This window comes from Varroa jacobsoni, unplaced genomic scaffold, assembly GCF_002532875.2.
Source record: "Varroa jacobsoni isolate VJ856 unplaced genomic scaffold, vjacob_1.0 scaffold_961, whole genome shotgun sequence".
NCBI lineage: Eukaryota > Metazoa > Arthropoda > Arachnida > Mesostigmata > Varroidae > Varroa > Varroa jacobsoni.
In genome coordinates, this window is record NW_019213863.1 from 2,424 (window position 1) to 20,588 (window position 18,165).

Genomic DNA, 18,165 nt, shown 5'->3' on the forward strand with positions numbered 1-18,165 from the left:
ACTGCAGAATAAACCGTGAGTCTTATGTGTCTTCAATAACATTGTCAGTGATCAAAATATCCGTAGTCCGCAGAAAACAGCGCGAACATTTCCCGATAATTGAAACATTAGGAGCCTTGTGCGTCCCATTTTCGCTTTGCTCTTTGCACAAAGACGCGCATACAGGCATCCCGTAGTAGAAAAACAATTTGTGAAAGGCCTGCTTGGATCACTGTGAGGGAAATTAGTCCATAATGGCTACCTCGCTAAAGAACAGAACGCAAACGTAGGCAGATAAAAACTACTTGTCAGCGGATTTTTCCTGCCGACTTCGTCATAACCATCAGTTCGTTTTCATATACTCAAGTACGCGCAAAAGTACCCTATTACATGGTGAACGCTGGCTCACTAATAATACTTGCCTGGGGTGCTCAAATGTCACGAATGTCCGGAGCAAACGACAACCATTCTATTAAACAAGTGTCTACATTTAAGACTTTAATGAAATATAGATATATTGAACTATTGTTTTTATTACCTTATTATTTACATTTCTAGTATGATATTTACAATCAACAATGTACATCAACATTCACCAGAAACACTCAGCATCGATGGTACCGTGCCATCTATATACCCCATGATAAATGCCTAATTTTAGTTTCATTATAATAGTCCACGAAAGGGTTTAATAATAATAATAACAAGTGTTACTCTTAGAGGAAAAAGAAGCCTACACTAAAAATACATGTGCAAGATTTGTCCTCGGATAAATATAGGCTAGGTAGGTGACTACTGGCCATCGGAAGCTGGATGCTTAAGGTGTTCTTTATTATGATATTACTTGTAATAGTATTTTTTCAAAAACTATCTTCGATGTTCACATTGGCTCAACTATGTCTGTGGTCACTTGAATTTTTTTTGCTATGCCGTGCAATATCATCTGGTTCCAAATTCTGCCATACTCTTGATTTGACTCATTGGCGATACGTTCCAAACTGACACATGCACGCGGTTTGGTTGTTTACTCTCTTATCTATTATTCTAGATCTATGCCCTCTTTTTGCCTCGTATCCGCTTAAGGCCGTATTAGTTCGATCTTCATATTTCCAGCTAATCAGATTTTTTTCTTTGATTACGTGTTTACGGCCACTCCAGCCTCAAATCCATTCTCATTGTCGTCCCTGACTGGATGAGTTGTGCTTCATGATTCCACCTCTCCAAAACACATCTAAAATTCAATACTCTACTACGTTATTTATCCGTTTCGACTTCACTAAATGTCGTGCGCCTATGCTGTCTTCTATTTATTAATATTTCCCGAATCGATCACGTTTTTGTTTGATCACCTATTTACGACCACCTAGCGAACAATCAGCTATGGCCATCGGTGGGAGCCACCTGCAAAAGAAGGGTATTGTCCTTTCCGGTGGTATCGTCGAGTGTTAGCATCCTCTTGGCTCTTTCGACAGGTTCGCCACTACCAACACTTCCAGCTCCGTCTGAATCAGAGCTGAGCTTGCGCTTTACCGCACCTAAAGCTGATGGCCGCAAGACAAGTTGTGGACTCTGCGATCGATGACGCTGAACTCGAGTAGGTGATGGCGATGAAGGCGCTCTCATCGCTGACCGAAGAACCGAAGGTGAATAGCACTGCCGATTGCTTCCCGAAGGCGAGGCTGCGCCTGCGGTCGCACAACTGGTGCTGCCACTTGGCGACGGACAGCCAAAAATCGGGGGTGAGTGAAGTCGCCTGGGCCCACCGAGGACGGGACTCGACGGAGAAGGCGAAGCGCAAGAGGAAGGCGTTTCATCAATCGACAGATCATCCCATGACTGTGAAATGAGCAACTTCGATGCTAGCTCACGCTCCTGTTGAGCTTCACGCACGGTCACTGCCTCCATCTCCTCAGCGCGAATCTGGTGAACCCGAGGGACGACGGGGGAGTGTGGACCTGATGACGTCACAGACATGGTGCGACCTCGAAGGCCCTCCCTAAAAAGAGAAATCGACAACAATATTTTTGTGCATCAGCTGCATCCTTGCGAATGCGCAGTCACAAGTAGCTTATGTGGGTCTTAAATAACAGTTTAAAAATAATAATATGCACATTATGAGTGTACACAATAGGTGTCGCTGCCAGTTAAAATATATTTTGTGTATCACAAGTTTGACGCGGCCATTGGCTGCATTAACTAATACAAATGTGTGTAATAAGCGTTTTTATATATTAAGTAACGGACACTCCTTAAGCGTCGCAGACATGTAAGTTTTTCCTAATTATAGGTAAGATGTAAATAAATTATAAAAAGGAAACGTTCCTTATTGCAGCATTATACAGAGGTAAGCTTATCCTAATGAAGATCCAGTATTTCTAAAATCAACAAATTATTGCAAACATAGAGATTATGTAGCTGAAGTAATATAGCAAGCTTGTTCCATATGCTTAGACTTTGGGATAATGGAGTACTTCTTATAGGAACCATGTGTAAGTTTAGAATAGTACATACACCCGCGCTAAACTGACTGATATATAACGAATTCACGCACGCACCACGTTAGCGTATTTCAATAGCCACGACGTCAGCTTGTAGCGCGCACATGTCATCTTCGGCATTCGTACCCACCGATCGTTGACATTATCCTCTAACTAACCTGAAGCTCTGTGCAGGATGAAATGCTGAATGCGAGATTAGAACAGGGCTAGCCGGACTGGCAGATGGACTTAGGCTACCGCAGCCTCCGCTGGCTCCACCGGACGATGGCGAAGATGTCGCCGTCCACACCGAACCTGAACCTGATAGGACACTGCCTGAGTGCCCTCCACTTGAAGGGCTTCCGACAAGCAAAGGCGCGGAAGAGCTACGCTTCAGCTTTGCTTGAGGTACTACGACGACGGATGGCGCCGTGCCGGGTTCTGCAACGGCTGGCGGTGGAGCGGTTTCCTCGGACGAACTGTCAACCTCCATCGCTTTAGCTATTGCCGTTTTAGGGATGTGTCGTTACGAAACGAGAGATGAACCCACAGCCACTCTGGCACATCAAGTACGGCCAGGACGTCGACAGGTTGCTGCTACTGCTTTGACGTCCTCCGCAGGAACGGGATCGCAGTTTGCAATGCGATCGGCCTAATCTCTTGGCCAACAGTCGTAGCTAAGGGAGTAATGCGCCTGTGGTCGATGTGTCACGACTCTTGTGCATGCCACGGAGTTAAACACTACTACTGCTGTGGACGCACACCACTACAGCCTCGCGAACTACAACAACAAACTCTATCACAACTTCTTTAGTGATCCACTTCAGTCCTACTGCTGATAGTGGATAAGGCGGCAGGGCCGCAGGGGCTGTAGCAGTGGCAGTAGCAGCAGCAGCACAAGCACGAGTTTACAGTCGCCTACATAAGCCTACCGCACAAGGGCAGCGACATGAAACTTTATTCGGCGCGCAGCTGAGGATATTGATGATTACTGTTATGAATATCTTCATCGTATCACAACCAGCACATACAGAAATTTGTTGATTTAACATAGACACACACCGATACGGCCTGCTTGCCGTAGGCATCAACACGAGCTAGCCTAGACACAGCTGCACTCAGAGACACTGTGTGCTGTCGCTATATCGATCTATATGTAAACAGAGAAGCCATATAGGGGCAGAATACATACGCAGCTACACACTCATGTATAGACGTACACATGTAGACCCAAGCGAGGTGGGTCCGTGTGCATATCTGAATGCAGATGCACAGACAGCCACTCGAAAAAGGTGAAAAAAAAGAAATTAGTAACAGGAGTTTTAGGTTCTACCTATATTCGATTTCTATATATAAATATATGCCGCTTCACAGAAACGGTAAGCCTGGCTCTGTCCAAGCCATCTGCTACACCCTAGATTTCGTTCAGAATGCCCTACAGGTGTCGATTTTGGGTGAGTGGCCGCCCGCTTAGCCGACGATGAGCGCTAGTCAGCCAGACATAAACAGAAAATATTCGTTCATTCATCAAGAGAATTTATGAAGCTGATCGTTGCGGATTTGCTGTCTTAACGAAGTCGTAGTAAATACTACCACTATAAATCATTGTAGTAATATTATTCTACGGTTCATGATAGAAATTGTACTATACCGTCTATAGGAAGACGGCGTACGGTATCGCCGGTGGGCATGATTGGCATTCAATCTTGTAGGAATTACTAGTATATGGCAAATCATAGATTCTTCGCGTTGCCGATACTTCTTCACAACCCCCGAAAGATATCCTGCCTATATTTTTACTTTTTAATATAGATTGCTATATCTGGAATGTAGAGTAGAAACCTATCGGCGATTTGCCCTTATCGTAGAGGTGTTGCTGGCATTATATTAATGAAGATAAAGGGTTGACGGAGGTAGGTTGGACGCCCATTCAATAGAACGTGGCCGATGCAATAAAAAAGGACGGGCAAGAAAGCACTTACACGAAAACACTTCAGCCAGCTTGACAGGATTCATTTAACTCCCGTAAGATTTCCTACGTGTAGAGTGGCTCTAGGCAATATACCACTTTATCAAAGATGGATGTTCCCGGTTGACCAGAAGTCTTCAGTATCTATGTTCAATGGAGCATGCTGCGGCCAAATGAAAAAGGCTGTAATCTCGTGTGGTAGCAATATGCAGTAATCAGTTTCCTGGCCTATTGAGTGATTTAAGATTACTTGCCATATTTGGCGATCATCTTAACTGACCGCGGCCTTGTTGTCTCTGCATGATTTTATCGTGAATTAATGAATGAGCAGTATTTCGGTCAGCTTTTTTTCTGCATTAGTGAGTCACATGTCCTTGATTTTTTTAACATTTGGATTTGATAATGATGACGACGCGGGTAGTGCACCACGGCATCCCACGAACGCCCTGCTTTAACAGAAAGAGGAATCGAAAATATTGTAATTGCTACCAGAAGCTATTTATGCGGTATGATTCTCATGAGTAGCAGTGGGGACACATGCTAACAGAAGCAGAAAGTCTCTCAAGGAATTTGTAAAGATTAAAAATACATTGTACATTAATGTCTCATAAGTGCCCAGAATGTGTAGACCATTTTACACCTAAAATCACAAGTAATGTCGAACTAGAAGGTTGTCTCGAGCTACATTTAGTATACAGTTGTTTTGATAATTCAAGTGATCACAGTGCAAGAATAATTTCATCGGTTCTTTGCTAAAGTACTAAAGGGCAAACAAATGACAAACTCGCCAGTAGAATACTCTATCTTATTGTAATTACCTTTTTGTAAGAAGTTGTGGGGTGAAATTTTAATAATCAGAGTATTGATCACATATGCCACCCATAATAATCAAGTAGAGGTTCAAATCCGAACAGAGCCGTTCATCACGCCAATCACGGTTATTTTCGCTAACACAACTACCAAACTAGCATGACTATAGCCTTACTTTTGTAATTATGATTCTTCCATACACTATGAGCGTGCTCGTCTGGCTATTGCGATGCGCTCATCGGACCTCAGTTACGACTCGGTGCTGCACCATGGGTTCCTGTCTAAAACCATCTCCTCTCTCTCTCCATCTCTCTCTCTCTTTCTCTCTGTATTATACACCACTTCCTCGCCTCTAGCGGCGAGACGCCCGCCCACATCTGTTTGGGTCTGACATGCCGACCGATGCGTTCATCCGTTCATTCCGGTGTGTGTCCCCGTAATGCTGCAGCAACATTAGCAGGCAGCCGCCGCACAGACAGGAAAAGACCAGACTAGAGAAGTCGTAGCCGTCGCAATAGCAGTGCAAGTAGCTGTGAAGTGGTGGGGAGTGAACTAAAAGAGTGTAAAGGTGGCGCCTTAGCGTGGCTGTAGCGGCATCGGAAGCAGTGTCGCTTGATCCGGCTGGGCGGATGCTGGTCGCTGTCGCCTGCCTGCGTGCTGAGGCTGGGCAAAACGAAGAAGAGCTGTGGTAGACGACGAGGACGAAAACAAAGAACAAAGCGTCGCTTGCGGATTGTCGCCGACTTTGGTCGTTTGTAGTCGTCGGGACAGGACAAAAAATAGACAACAACGGTGGCAAGCACGGCCGCGAGCGGTGGGGACTGCTGCTAGCGGTGGTGTGCTGCGACAAGTGACGGGTGTTCACAAACGGCTTAAATACAGAGAGACAGCTGGACAGGCAGGCAGGCAGCAGTTGAGGAACACCCGCCCATTGCGCCAGCACTATCTCATACAGGACAGTACTACGATACAATACACACGTAGCCGAGAAGAGCACGGCTGTGTATCGACCACTGTTGCTAGAACGGGCTGACGAGGCTCCATCATAGACTAAGGCGGTCGTTGGGTCAGCAGTGCGGCCGGCTGACTGGCACTGAGCCACTGCGTTGGTGACGGCTGCCGATAGCAACCACTTTCGGTGGAAGTGAGCTAGTGCCGACTGTTGCTATTACAGTGGCAGTTCAATTGGGAGGCGCTGATTGTTGTTGTTTTTGTTGCTGCTGCTGGTTGTTGTTGTTGTTGTTGTTCCTCCTGCCGCCGCAGTGCGATTGTGACGATTGTGACCGCTTGCCTGTGCAGTTGTGTTCACAAGTACAGCAGTGCGAGTATAACAGTGGGGTGTGAGTGTAAAGCCATTGAGTGGTGCTGAAGCCGTTGCCTGTGAAGGTGGCAGTGAGTGCCACTGAGAAACAGTCGTAGTAGTAGCAGCAGCGTGACAACGGCAGCAGAGCAGTAGTGGTCGCAGCGGAACTGAACAGCGGGAAAATGTCGGAGGGGGAGCTGAACGTGGACTCGGTGATCTCGCGGCTGCTAGAAGTACGAGGCGCGCGACCAGGCCGGGCGGTGCAGCTGAGCGAAGCCGAGGTGAGGGCGTTGTGTCTCAAGTCCCGGGAGCTGTTCCATTCGCAGCCGATTCTTCTGGAGCTCGAGGCCCCGCTCAAGATCTGCGGCGACATTCACGGACAGTACACCGATCTCCTGCGCCTATTCGAGTACGGTAAGTACTACGTTATGCCATAGCATCAACTGTCAACAAAAGCTAGATAGAATATGACAAGAATGACAAATGACTGTTTATTGGCTGATCAATCATACCTTGCTACGTATATATATATATATATATATATATATATATGTTTGAATCATAAATAGACAGGATTAACATCCTACTTTAGCTATCTGTTCGTTTGTGTGCGTGTTGAAGTCCCATTATTGCACGTAGACTAATACAATACATCTGTGAAGTACCGCAGAGACAAGTGTCATGCATTGCCAAATAGTCGCTCTATATATCGGTTCGTCGATGAATGAGGAACGAGTGAAACAAAGCTCCTCTACTTGAAGCTGCTTACAACGGGAGTCATTCGAAATATCATGCACCTCGTTTATCCACACAAGCATTATTCGATTCATAATTCTAAGACCTTTCCATGAGACAATTAAGTGACAAGAAGTTTTGTCGTAGCCCCTTTTGCAGCTATCACCTAGATGACTCGACAGATCGACATGCATCTCTTGATATTCGAATTCAAAGTATATATCCCTCTACACCCCACAGCTGATCTGTTTTAATTTACCACTATTATCTATTTAAGTTGTTTCACTACACACGATATTCTATACATATACGAAGCATAAAAATGGATACGCTTTACATCAGAGTTACACGATTACCTTCGCACCAGCCTACCCTAACCATTAGAATCTCAGTAGCAAAACAAGTTAAATCAGAATCTCTCTTATTCATCGATACTGCCTAATGCGATATCCGGCCTATGTACGACTGACAAACTTAATTAAGCAACACTTTACTCACATTGTTGATTCATTAGCAGTATGCAATTGTTCGCATGTGTCTTATCATAGTATATTATAATGCTTATATGCTGTGGAGGGCATGCAGTATGTACGTTTGTACATACCCCGAGGTTGCCTATTTATTTCAATGAGTGTGTTTTCGTGGTATGTGTGTATGTTTGATAACGTGATTTTATCTAACGAACACCATAAGCAAATAGGCAGCTGAACAGAAAAAGTTACAGTGGTTATAGACTCCGCGACGAAAAGCCTCTCTAAATGTACGCTTATCTTTATGTGATTATTACTACATATGTCCCGCACTAGAGTGACTTCTGTGAGCGTAAGTTAGTTAATGTGCCGCTCAAGCACTAGCAGTATCAGCAACACTAACGCTGATCATAGATATTAATCAGATCATCACAATAGAAAACTGAAACTGTGTGTGTCCTTTGTGTAAACTAACGACCATGATTGACCGCAGCCGACTATTTATCATTATTAGCTAGGCACAGGTTGACGGGCTCAGCGTAAAAGAACGTAGAGAAAGACCGTTGCTGGAATACGATGAATACACGAGCAAGATGGCTTCATTCGAAGCAAGGGCCAGATCTCTGAATGGATGCGTGCAGGCAATTATCTTTAAGTACCCCAGCAAACGCCCCGGGAGTATCCTGCGTAAACCAAGTAGAAGAGAAGCAGCAAAGAATAAGAGAGCGATTGACCGAGCGATTATTTGTCACCGAAAGCTATTTATCTATACAGGTATCGATATATCTGGGTATTCGTCTATGCTGCACTGGCCTCACTGCCTCAGCGAGTACCATTGATATAGAGTATAACGGTTATTCTTTTTATCATATTATGATGATGTTGATGCTAGCGATTCTTACTGCTTTGATGTTGCCACGTGTGCGAGACGCGTTATGTTGCCAAAAAGTATTTACCGTGAAAGCCACTGTTGTTTACCCACTGTCTCTACTATTTTATTATGATAATAGTACATATTATTGCGCTACTATACACTGGGGCTGCTGGGGTTGTCCATGTTCCCCCTTACTACAGCTACAATTTGTGCAGTGCAGAAAGCGCTCATTAAGTAAATAACCACATGCTCCTGATGATTTCCTTTTTTTGTAACTTTCCATTTGAAGGGTTTTGCTGGGTATGCTTGTTGTTAATTAAATTTTGTGTGCTTTTTTACTAAATATTGAAGTCGTCATATGATGCCCATTGCGCTCCACGTCGAGGATGGTCGCGAATTCGAAATAACATAAAATACCCCATTTGATCGTAAATGGCACATAGGAACTGCAGCTATTCCTTATGACATTGACTTTCTCAGTCAGGCCAATCAGCTTCTTTATTTTTTTGCTAACTATTTGGTGCTGCTAAGGTGGCCGGATCCTTGGCAGAATCACTGAGAGCAAATGGCAGTTAAAAGGATATGTATGTGTATGTTTTGCGTTTGCTTTATCGTTCGATGTCGTCTTTACTCGGCTTTGACGAAGCATCTGTCAGCGTTGTTGTCATTAATGCTTTTGCTGGTGCCGCGGTTACTGTTACTGCTTTAGAGCTGACTTTATGGGGATGCATTTACAACGCTGGCCTTGTTTAGGCTGGTTAGCCCTAGCTTGCTTTTCTGTCGGCCAAAACCGTAGCAACAGTAGCAGCAATAACAATAGCATTCGCGATGTTTGCCTCAGTATATGCCATACAGTCCAATTTGAGCCGCTGTGTCTGTTTTCGCTTCCGTCATTTTTTGTGCAGTCTCCAATCGGAAACTAACGGCTATCGTCGTGATGGCAGTTGTGACAGCGGCAGTAGCCACGCATGAGCGGTTGAGCGACAGTAACCCCGACCGCCACCTCCAGCAAAGTATTGTGCGTGTTGTCGCTGACGAAAGACACTATTGATAATTGAAAGGCTTCAGTTTGGCTTTGTTTGGGCCGTAGAAATGGCGGCGGTGCGCGAGCAAGCCTGCTTCGGCCCAAAAGATTGGAGAATTCGTGAACGCAGGGGCATTCTAGACCCGTTCCTCAAAGCACTAAGTGCTTTCTTGCGACAGCGAATAACTAGAAAGAATGAGAAGCAACGGGAACAAAATTCGCTAGACCGGTGTGGGATTTCCTTTCTAATCGTTGAGGTATCTTTTGAGAGACGGGAAGGTATATAATATTGCTGTTTAGGGAGGTAACGATATTTTACGTTAACCATGCCATTACACTGTGTTCAAGCTCTATTTATCCTTATTGAAATACAAGCACAAGCTAGTACAACAATTAGCTTTCTAATATAAGTATACATCAAATTGGTGGTATTCTTTGCATTGACAGTGGGGTCCCTTTTCAATCCTCGCTATTACGTCCGTTTGACGCCGGCTGAGCAATACGGATTATAAGAATTTCCAAACGTCTATCGATATCTATGTTGGTTAAAGTCTACTTTCGACCGGTTCAATATGCGATTGTGGCCGAGACATCGGTCATATGGCTGACTCGAACCCAGCAGAAGAAACCAATTTTATATGGGCACTTATTATTGCTATATTGTAAGCAAATTCGGTTGACCGCATATGTACGCATCTAGATGATAAGGCTGCAATTATTAGCGATCCTCATTGTGGAACTGTGAAAAAAAAACATTTATGAATAATCATGCTTCATTCTAGTGGCGTGTTAAAAATATCGTATAGATAATAATAAATAACTGTCTTTTGTGAAATAATTGTTATGCGGTCAAGTCAACCAATTGACCGAACCAGCATCTTATTAAAAAATCTTATTAAAAAATCTTATTAACTAAAGTGGGAGAACACGTATTGATTTTAGCATCAGCTTAAAGTGCTTGACCTTTACCTCTGTTTTTTTCAAAAATATTTGCTCCATACAGGATTGTTTAATCAGATTGAACGTTTTTATACGATTTTCAATAAATTAAGAAAAAAGACTAATTTGATTAAGATCGGGAGATTCAATTATTCTTTACTGTTCGCGAAGAATTATTATCGTTATCACCACCTTTCATATACACAAAATGAACCGAACCTGTGTCCTCCATCATTTGCCGCGCTCTAAAGAACAAATTGATTCTTAGGATATCGCCAATTTCCCCGATCCAGCCAGATATCCATCGGGAGTATGATTGCATGATGTGCAAGCAAATTAGTGTGGAGTAGCTCTCTGGAGGCATGAACCTTTTCTAGCCTACAAATATTATTCAGAATGGCGCCCACCTAACACGAGGCTGTTTCTATCTAAATATAGTTTTTTTTTTCTTGATATCACCCTTACAGAAGACAAAATAAAGGTTACGTTGTAAACAGTCTACAATATGCGTGTGCTGACCACCGTCATTAAAAATTTTGAATTGCATTGTTTTTCAGTAACTGAAATTCGTTATAGCAAACTTTTTCCTTCTTTTTATTTCCCCCTTTTATTTCTTATCTACTTGTAACAAAATATGGGCCAAAGATACGAAGATCAGTTAAAAACCCGTGTAAAAATGACTCACTTGTTAATTGCATATACGAACAGGTCCAAGTAGTAATTATATGCTATAGTTTTTGTCAGGAAGTCATTTTTATTATCTGAAATTCCTAATTGCTAATATATAGGGCCTTATGAGTGCACATTAAACAACCAACTAACAGTCTTTATATTGCACACTTTATAATACTCTGTAGCCTATTTTTGTTGTGATGCTCAAGAGCCTATACCGACAGACGGATATGCAAATACTAGAAATGATATCAAATACGCTGTATGTATTGTGACGACGATGCGGTCGAGAGGTGCTGTTTTTACGGTGTTTTTTTTATCTTGTTTTATTGTGCTATCTATTTTTGGTGTTCATGTTTAGTTTGCTTCCATAGCTGTTCCTTTCCTGCTGGCGTGGCTATTATTGTTTAGTGTTTTTAATCTTCCCGTTATTTCTCCATAATCAGACGGGTGCTGAATACAGTTGAACGCATCGATGGAATACACCACAACAGCAACAGCATCAGCAAAGCCGACGAAAACGCCACCAAAATACGTTTATCGGTTTTTCTTCTTCGCCGTTATGTTCTTCTTACCGGTGGTCAGTGGCCCTTATAGTCACCCCAGCGAAGGCGCTGTAGCTGTTGTTATAGTAGTGAGTACTGCTGCTGCTTCCGCATTGTGAAGCTCTTTTCTCTTATTTTTTTTTGTGATGGAATCTTTTGGCTGGGCTCGCTGCTCGTGGACGGATCGGTTGACTGCGGCTCCAGTGTTTTTTTTTTCTAGTGTAAACTAGGCGGGCTAGCGTGGAGATGGTTGGCACCACTGCTGAGTCAGCGGCGCACGTCGCTGAATAAAGCTCCCCTTCCGTGGATTACACTTTATTATAAGGTGCTTTAATGGGTATCATCTATCTGTAACCTGGCTCGACCAGTGCTGTAAGGCGTCTAAGCTGGCGGCAGGTGTAAGGCCGCAGAACTTTTTTGCCGTGATGCAAAAAGAAAATTTTATATATATATATATATATATAAGAAAGCAAACCATCCGTACAGTAGAGAACCTCCAGAGGAGATTTGTTTTAGGTTTTTGCGAATAAAATCTTTAAAATAATGCTGCTCTATAAAAATTGTAAAAAACATCAAACGGCGCTAATGTGTGCGAAGTTCACCTGCACAAATTATAGTGACCTGATACACTACAATCGAATGATTGTAATATTACGTTAGAGAGTACAAGTAAAGTGCATTCGACGCCCACCAGAATGATTCGGCTCATTGATAGGTTTGTCAAGGATGTGCAGTGTGGAGCAAAAAAATCGATACGTTTTTTAAACGAGTTGTACCACTCACGGCTCTTAGCCTCAGTTAGGATGTAGACTTCTTCGAATAGGTGCTGAAATAATTCAAAATGATATGACGGTTTACTTGTATGCCATCCATCTTGAAGACTAAATTAAAGAAAAAACGTGTAACAGCCTAACTGCCAGCGACAAATTTAGTTACATTTTATTATGAAGATGAGTCGATGTGGATGTTGTGCTGTGCCTAGGTGTATATCTGTGCTTTTCCTTTAGGACATGTGAATCGCCTGGGGTGGAGTGATATTGTTTCTATCTTGAACAAAAGATCACAAAGTACTTTGAGTAAATTCTTTCAGTAGAGTTAAGCATTTGGAAAACCTTGTACATAGATTCAAAGTGAAAAGCTAACGAATTATCAGCCATAAGCCATTTTCGTCATGAAACATTATATGCTGCGGAAATTGGCGGCTTTTATGTATAAATTTTGGTCTACTGATACGCTGCAGATACGGTGAAAATTATATATTTTCAAAGTAGACGATTCGTACATGGGATGTTAACCGCCGTTCGTTTATCATTGTAAACCTGATTTTCAGAACAGCTTTTTGCAGATATGATACCCCATTTCGATAGGAAAAAGCTATGAACTTATTAAGTTTAGCTGTATCTTTTGAATCCTCTTAATGCCTCAGTTGAATAGTTTCCAAACAGAGCACAAGGCCAACCATTTTCAGGTGTTATGGCATTTACTAGGACATCAAGTTAGGTAATACATAACCATTAGTAATAGCTTTTTTAGAGAGTCGGCGTAGTCTGAACGGCTAACGTGTATCCTTTTGAGTGCGCTATCGTGGTAACTATAAAGAGCAACCATGGTCATCGCCTGTTCTGATTTTACAGGCAAAATCCTTGCTTTACTTGTTAGAAATTACGATTACAAACAAAAAAAATTAGATAATTAAGAAGAAACGATTTGCCTGGTAACCATGTCGTTTTATAAGGCTGTTAGGAAACGTCTAGAAAAAATCAGGAACATCCCTTCTTGCTCAACTCCCTCTAGTCTTAGATGTTATGCCATCTAAGAGTTGCTTAAGAGGTATTATTCATATGGAGAAAATAACCAGAGGATGAGAGCAAATAAAAAAAAGTTGTTTCTTTTTTACGCTACTGTGTCTTAGATACGTAAGACAACAGAGAAATCTGCATCGGTGTTGTTCAACCCAAGCTCGAGTGAGATTTTTCTCACACGGGAGGTAAATTCCCTAGTATTACATTGCATCAAGTGTGTTTTGATAAAGCTAGCTGGTTGCGTCTATTGCTTACTCGAAAACTCAACTTACGGACCAAATTTCTCTATCCTTTAATGTATTACGTTTCACATTGTAGACCGATTTGGGCTGGTAGATGTGCAGCATTGGTCAGTGTGATCCCTCTCACCATTGCTTTAGTGTCCATTGCATTGTGCATTTTGCAGGTATACACAATACATTGAAAATTATTTGTGTTGTTGACGAGAGATACGTATTGAGTCGATTACACTGTTAAGGAATGTAGAGTCTAATATAATGGGACTCTGTTCGCCGTACAATAAATATTCTTCAATTATTAATTAATTAAGAATTTAAAACTTTAATTAAGATAGTAAAAATTCGTGCGCGCAGGACTGAGTGAGTAAGCTGCTGTAACAGGCGAAATAAACGAAAATTATTGATAGATACGTTATAAACTCTTCCACGCAATATTTGAGTCATTCAGAATGCCTAAAAGAGACGAAGAACTTGAAGTTCAACTTAATCGTTTCTAGACAAAATAGATTGGAATACGGAGTTACTACAAAAATTCCCTCTAAATACCCATATTTATTGTTAAAATCTGCATATACGAGAGAATATTCTAAAGCACAAGCTGTATGCTAAGTGAACCTCTATAGATGAGAAATTCCCAGTTCATACTGTAACGCAAACACCTACACAAACCTATTCTCCAGTGAATGAGGTTACCGCTATAATCCTACCTATTTCTCACATATAAACTGGCAGCTTCTAAGTGAAAATTATATGTCTACGGGGTGCCAGTCAAGTCGGTTGGATTTGAATGCAAGCTCGAAGTGAAAATTCGTACGCCCGTGACTGAGTAAGGTGCCGTAGCAGACGAAATAAACGTATAACGTCGTTGCGAGTTTTAGCCTTTCTGAAAACGTGTAAAAAGCTCTTGCATAAAAAGCTTAAACAAGCGCGATGTGAATATTACGGCTGAAACAATGTGCCCCTAAAGGGAACCTACATATGCGCAGAATACTGGAAGCGTGCGGCCTACAACAAAAGATCGGTTTTTGTGTTGGCCGATGATCTCTGTTCCTAATCTTATATGCAAGTAGTATATATGCTGATGCCTTTCAAAATGTGGTCGGTTTGTGAGATTTTTAGCCAGATTAGAGAAATAGGCCTGATGAGGGCTTGAGTCTATACGGTCTATATGCAAATATGCGTCTAACGGAGAATGGTGACATGCGGAAGAGGAAACTATAGCTGGCCATGATTTTATAGTAGTGTTGTCATTACATTTTTTCCATACCATATTGAAATTCACAAAAGGCAAATATTTAAGCACATCCGATTTGCGTGGCCGCCTGTCGTATGATTCTAAATGTGTCTAATCTTCCTATTAAATGTCTAATGACGGACCGACGATCCGAAAATAGACCAGAAAAGAAAAATCTGCTCCGCACCACGAGCTTTGACTCGAGAACCGCATTTCGACCTAGCAAGTACACACCGGGTTCTCATTATCGTGAAATGGATATGTTTGATTATGTGACGTCGTTACAATGCAATATAATGCTTATAGAACATAACAAAATTATATAACAGGTTCAAAGCTAAGTACGCTAATCGAACTTTAGACACCTCTATAAGACGTTAAGCTCATCTTAACTGTCACGTCGACCTACAGCATGTCTTGATTTTTTCAGCGTCTGTTTTGTGTACCCATGCTCTCTGTAAAGCGGTCCGTTCTACAATAAAAAATCTATTATTTGGCGCTGTCGGGTTAAAATACGTTGCTTCTCTTTGCACCATTTGTAATACATATCTAATGCTTGTATACGGTCCGCCGATACCGTTCAGAACGATGGTGTCACCCAGTTAGCCCTTTTTATTAACCGACAGGTAACCTTGCGTTTTTCCTTCGCTGAACCTGATGGCTCTGAGCTAGCAGCAAGTGGCTTCAACAGCTCCGCGCTGCCAAGAGGCTCTCTCCTTACTTAAGCGTATTCCGCGTTGTTCTGCGACGCCTCCACTTGTTAGAGATGATCCATTGATCACCATAGGCAGAATCTTTAGGGCCCCCGATGAATCTCGAATGTCGAGTGACAACTGTCCAAGACGGCCGGCAACGTCAACGCCACCATTTTGGGAGTGGCACGCTAGCCTTCGCATGATGTGACTGTATGTGTAAATCGACAGCATGACATTGGAGTGCGACCTTGCTGAACTGGCCTATGGCGCGCTTTACTTTTCACTAGTGGTTGCTGACCGCCATTAGTTATCTCATAGTCATCTCTTCATGCACCACGAGACAGATACTTGATTAGCGAGCTCCAACTGAAGGCCATCTCTGCTCATCTTCGCTGTTATTTTAGCAGGAATGGTGGCGATACAATCTTTTACTACTGATAATACCCGTACGAGCGATTGCACTGACTGTACGCGAGGTAGGTGTGCTACTATGACCGTTGACCGCAATCCCACAGAGTCAAAACTACAGTTTCGAACGAGTACGTGCGAGCCGATCACTCTGTGATCGGGTATCAGCGCCGCACCCCAATAGTGTCTTTGCCGAGACCGGCGACTTCCGTCAGTCGCAACATCATGGTAGATTACAACCTGTGTTATGGTGTTCTTACGGGGCTGTGGAGAGGAGGTGAAGATCCGTGAGCGATCATGCGATAATTACTGTACAGCAGCTACTTACGTCCTGCACGTTTTCATCGTTGGCCGCACGTGCTATATCAAATCTATTGCAAGTCAAGACTTTTCTTTTGCCTAATAGAATGGGCTGCAAATCAATGAATCTCAACAACTTTTTTTTTTTTTCGTTCACAGTGATATTTCATAGAGTTTCAACTTGACGAACGTTCTCAGGCAATACCTTGGCCAGCACACATGCACATGGTCATTTGAAAATGACATGCTGAATTGATACTTGCATGTTGACACTGAATGCGCTCGTAGCCTCCCTACCAGAGAGCCTAATAGCGAAAAAGAAATCAGACTTTCTCTATTCAATTGCGAGAAAAATGCATATCAACTTGTTCGCTGTACGCCTAATCTTATTTGACTAAGCGGGATAAATAAACTTGAAATAAGTAAGAACAGTTCCAGACTTTTCTGAGGAATCAATTTTTATATTCGGTTGACTTGGAGATGCCCTCGTTTGGGTAGGCCACTGCAGACGTTTGTTGGTGCGGAGGCTGGAAAAGGAAAGCAGGTCCGTAGTACCGATGAAACTCCTGTGATGTACACAGATTAATACGTATAAGCCTGCTTTTCGGCGTATATCCATTTCATGCAGTTCTAGAAACCGGGAAGTAGCTGTTGGTGATAAATTTACAAGGCCTACGTAGTTCGGCCAAGCTTACCTAAAACACCTGTAATCATATTATTTTCTCTTTCTGGGGAGAAAGGTTTTATGGCGACTACTCTTTGTCTGTTTGTGCTTCTTATTACATTAGATCTATGTGGGGGTGTATCATTATTTCCTATTTAATCAATTATGATCACGAATGTGTTGATTTATTTGGCACAGAAGTCTCTTCGTGTAATTTATTTCGTTCGAAGCAACCGTGAATTTGCCATTGGCGCCAATGGGACCTGGCCAAACGATTAATTGTCATTGCCACGGTATCAGGATCCCAAGCGTAAGTTCATATGGTGTTATATCTTCACCCACAGTAACCAAATTTTGCGGGTTTCATTGAGACCAAATACTCCTGTTGTACCTTAATGCAAAGGATGAATAAAAATTTATATAAGCTTCGTCTTTGTCCGTAACATGGCTCCTATTACAGGTTACTGAAGGTTCATTAGCTGCTGACGGTACAGATGCTTTCGACCGCGTCAAGACAATCATCCTTCACGCAAGGTTTTACCTCCGTGAAAATAGCATGGAAGAAAAGCTCTCTAGTGAGAATCTGGTGTACGGATGTGACTGAGCAGGCACTTTAAATCTTTTCTGTCCCCAGAACTTTTAGACTAACGATATGTGCGTGTATACATTCGTTAATGGCATCCGTAAATAGGATAAAAGCTATGTGCGTTCAAGTAAGTACGACAAAACGTATAAACTTCAGCGCCTACAGTTATTTTCCAAGATCTCATTTGACAAAACTTCGAGCGGGACCGCTTTTTATTCACGTGTGACATGGAGAAACTGCGAACTGTGATACTGATGTCTTCTGACCTTTTCCCAGATCTCCATTCGGTCAGGGTACGAAGTGTAATAAGAGTAATTAGGAAGCAATATTTGGCGGAAATTCAATGCGGGCAGTTATTAGATTTCAGAGTAGGCAGGCAGTAGGCAATGACCTTGCCTTGGCTAAACAGGATCCGTATTCCTGTTGATGCCTGGTCTTCT

General features: G+C 42.5%; 2 protein-coding genes across 2 annotated transcripts in view; one reads left to right on the forward strand and one right to left on the reverse strand.

Moving 5' to 3' along the window:
- Positions 1–486: 486 nt before the first annotated feature.
- On the reverse strand, positions 487–5,403 carry LOC111265353 (uncharacterized). The gene is made up of 3 exons (XM_022841949.2): positions 5,244–5,403; positions 2,636–4,871; positions 487–1,975 (listed from the first exon to the last, which is right to left on the reverse strand). Exons 2-3 carry the CDS (start codon positions 2,947–2,949, stop codon positions 1,354–1,356), a joined length of 936 nt encoding a protein of 311 aa, XP_022697684.1. The 5' UTR covers positions 2,950–4,871; positions 5,244–5,403; the 3' UTR covers positions 487–1,353.
- Positions 5,404–5,410: 7 nt separating this feature from the next.
- Positions 5,411–18,165, forward strand: part of LOC111265352 (serine/threonine-protein phosphatase PP1-beta catalytic subunit) — a 21,892-nt gene continuing 9,137 nt past the window's right edge. Inside the window, exon 1 of the mRNA XM_022841948.2 lies at positions 5,411–6,952. Within this exon, the coding sequence (XP_022697683.1) occupies positions 6,721–6,952 (232 nt within the window). The 5' untranslated portion in view covers positions 5,411–6,720. The remainder of the gene's footprint in view (positions 6,953–18,165) is intronic.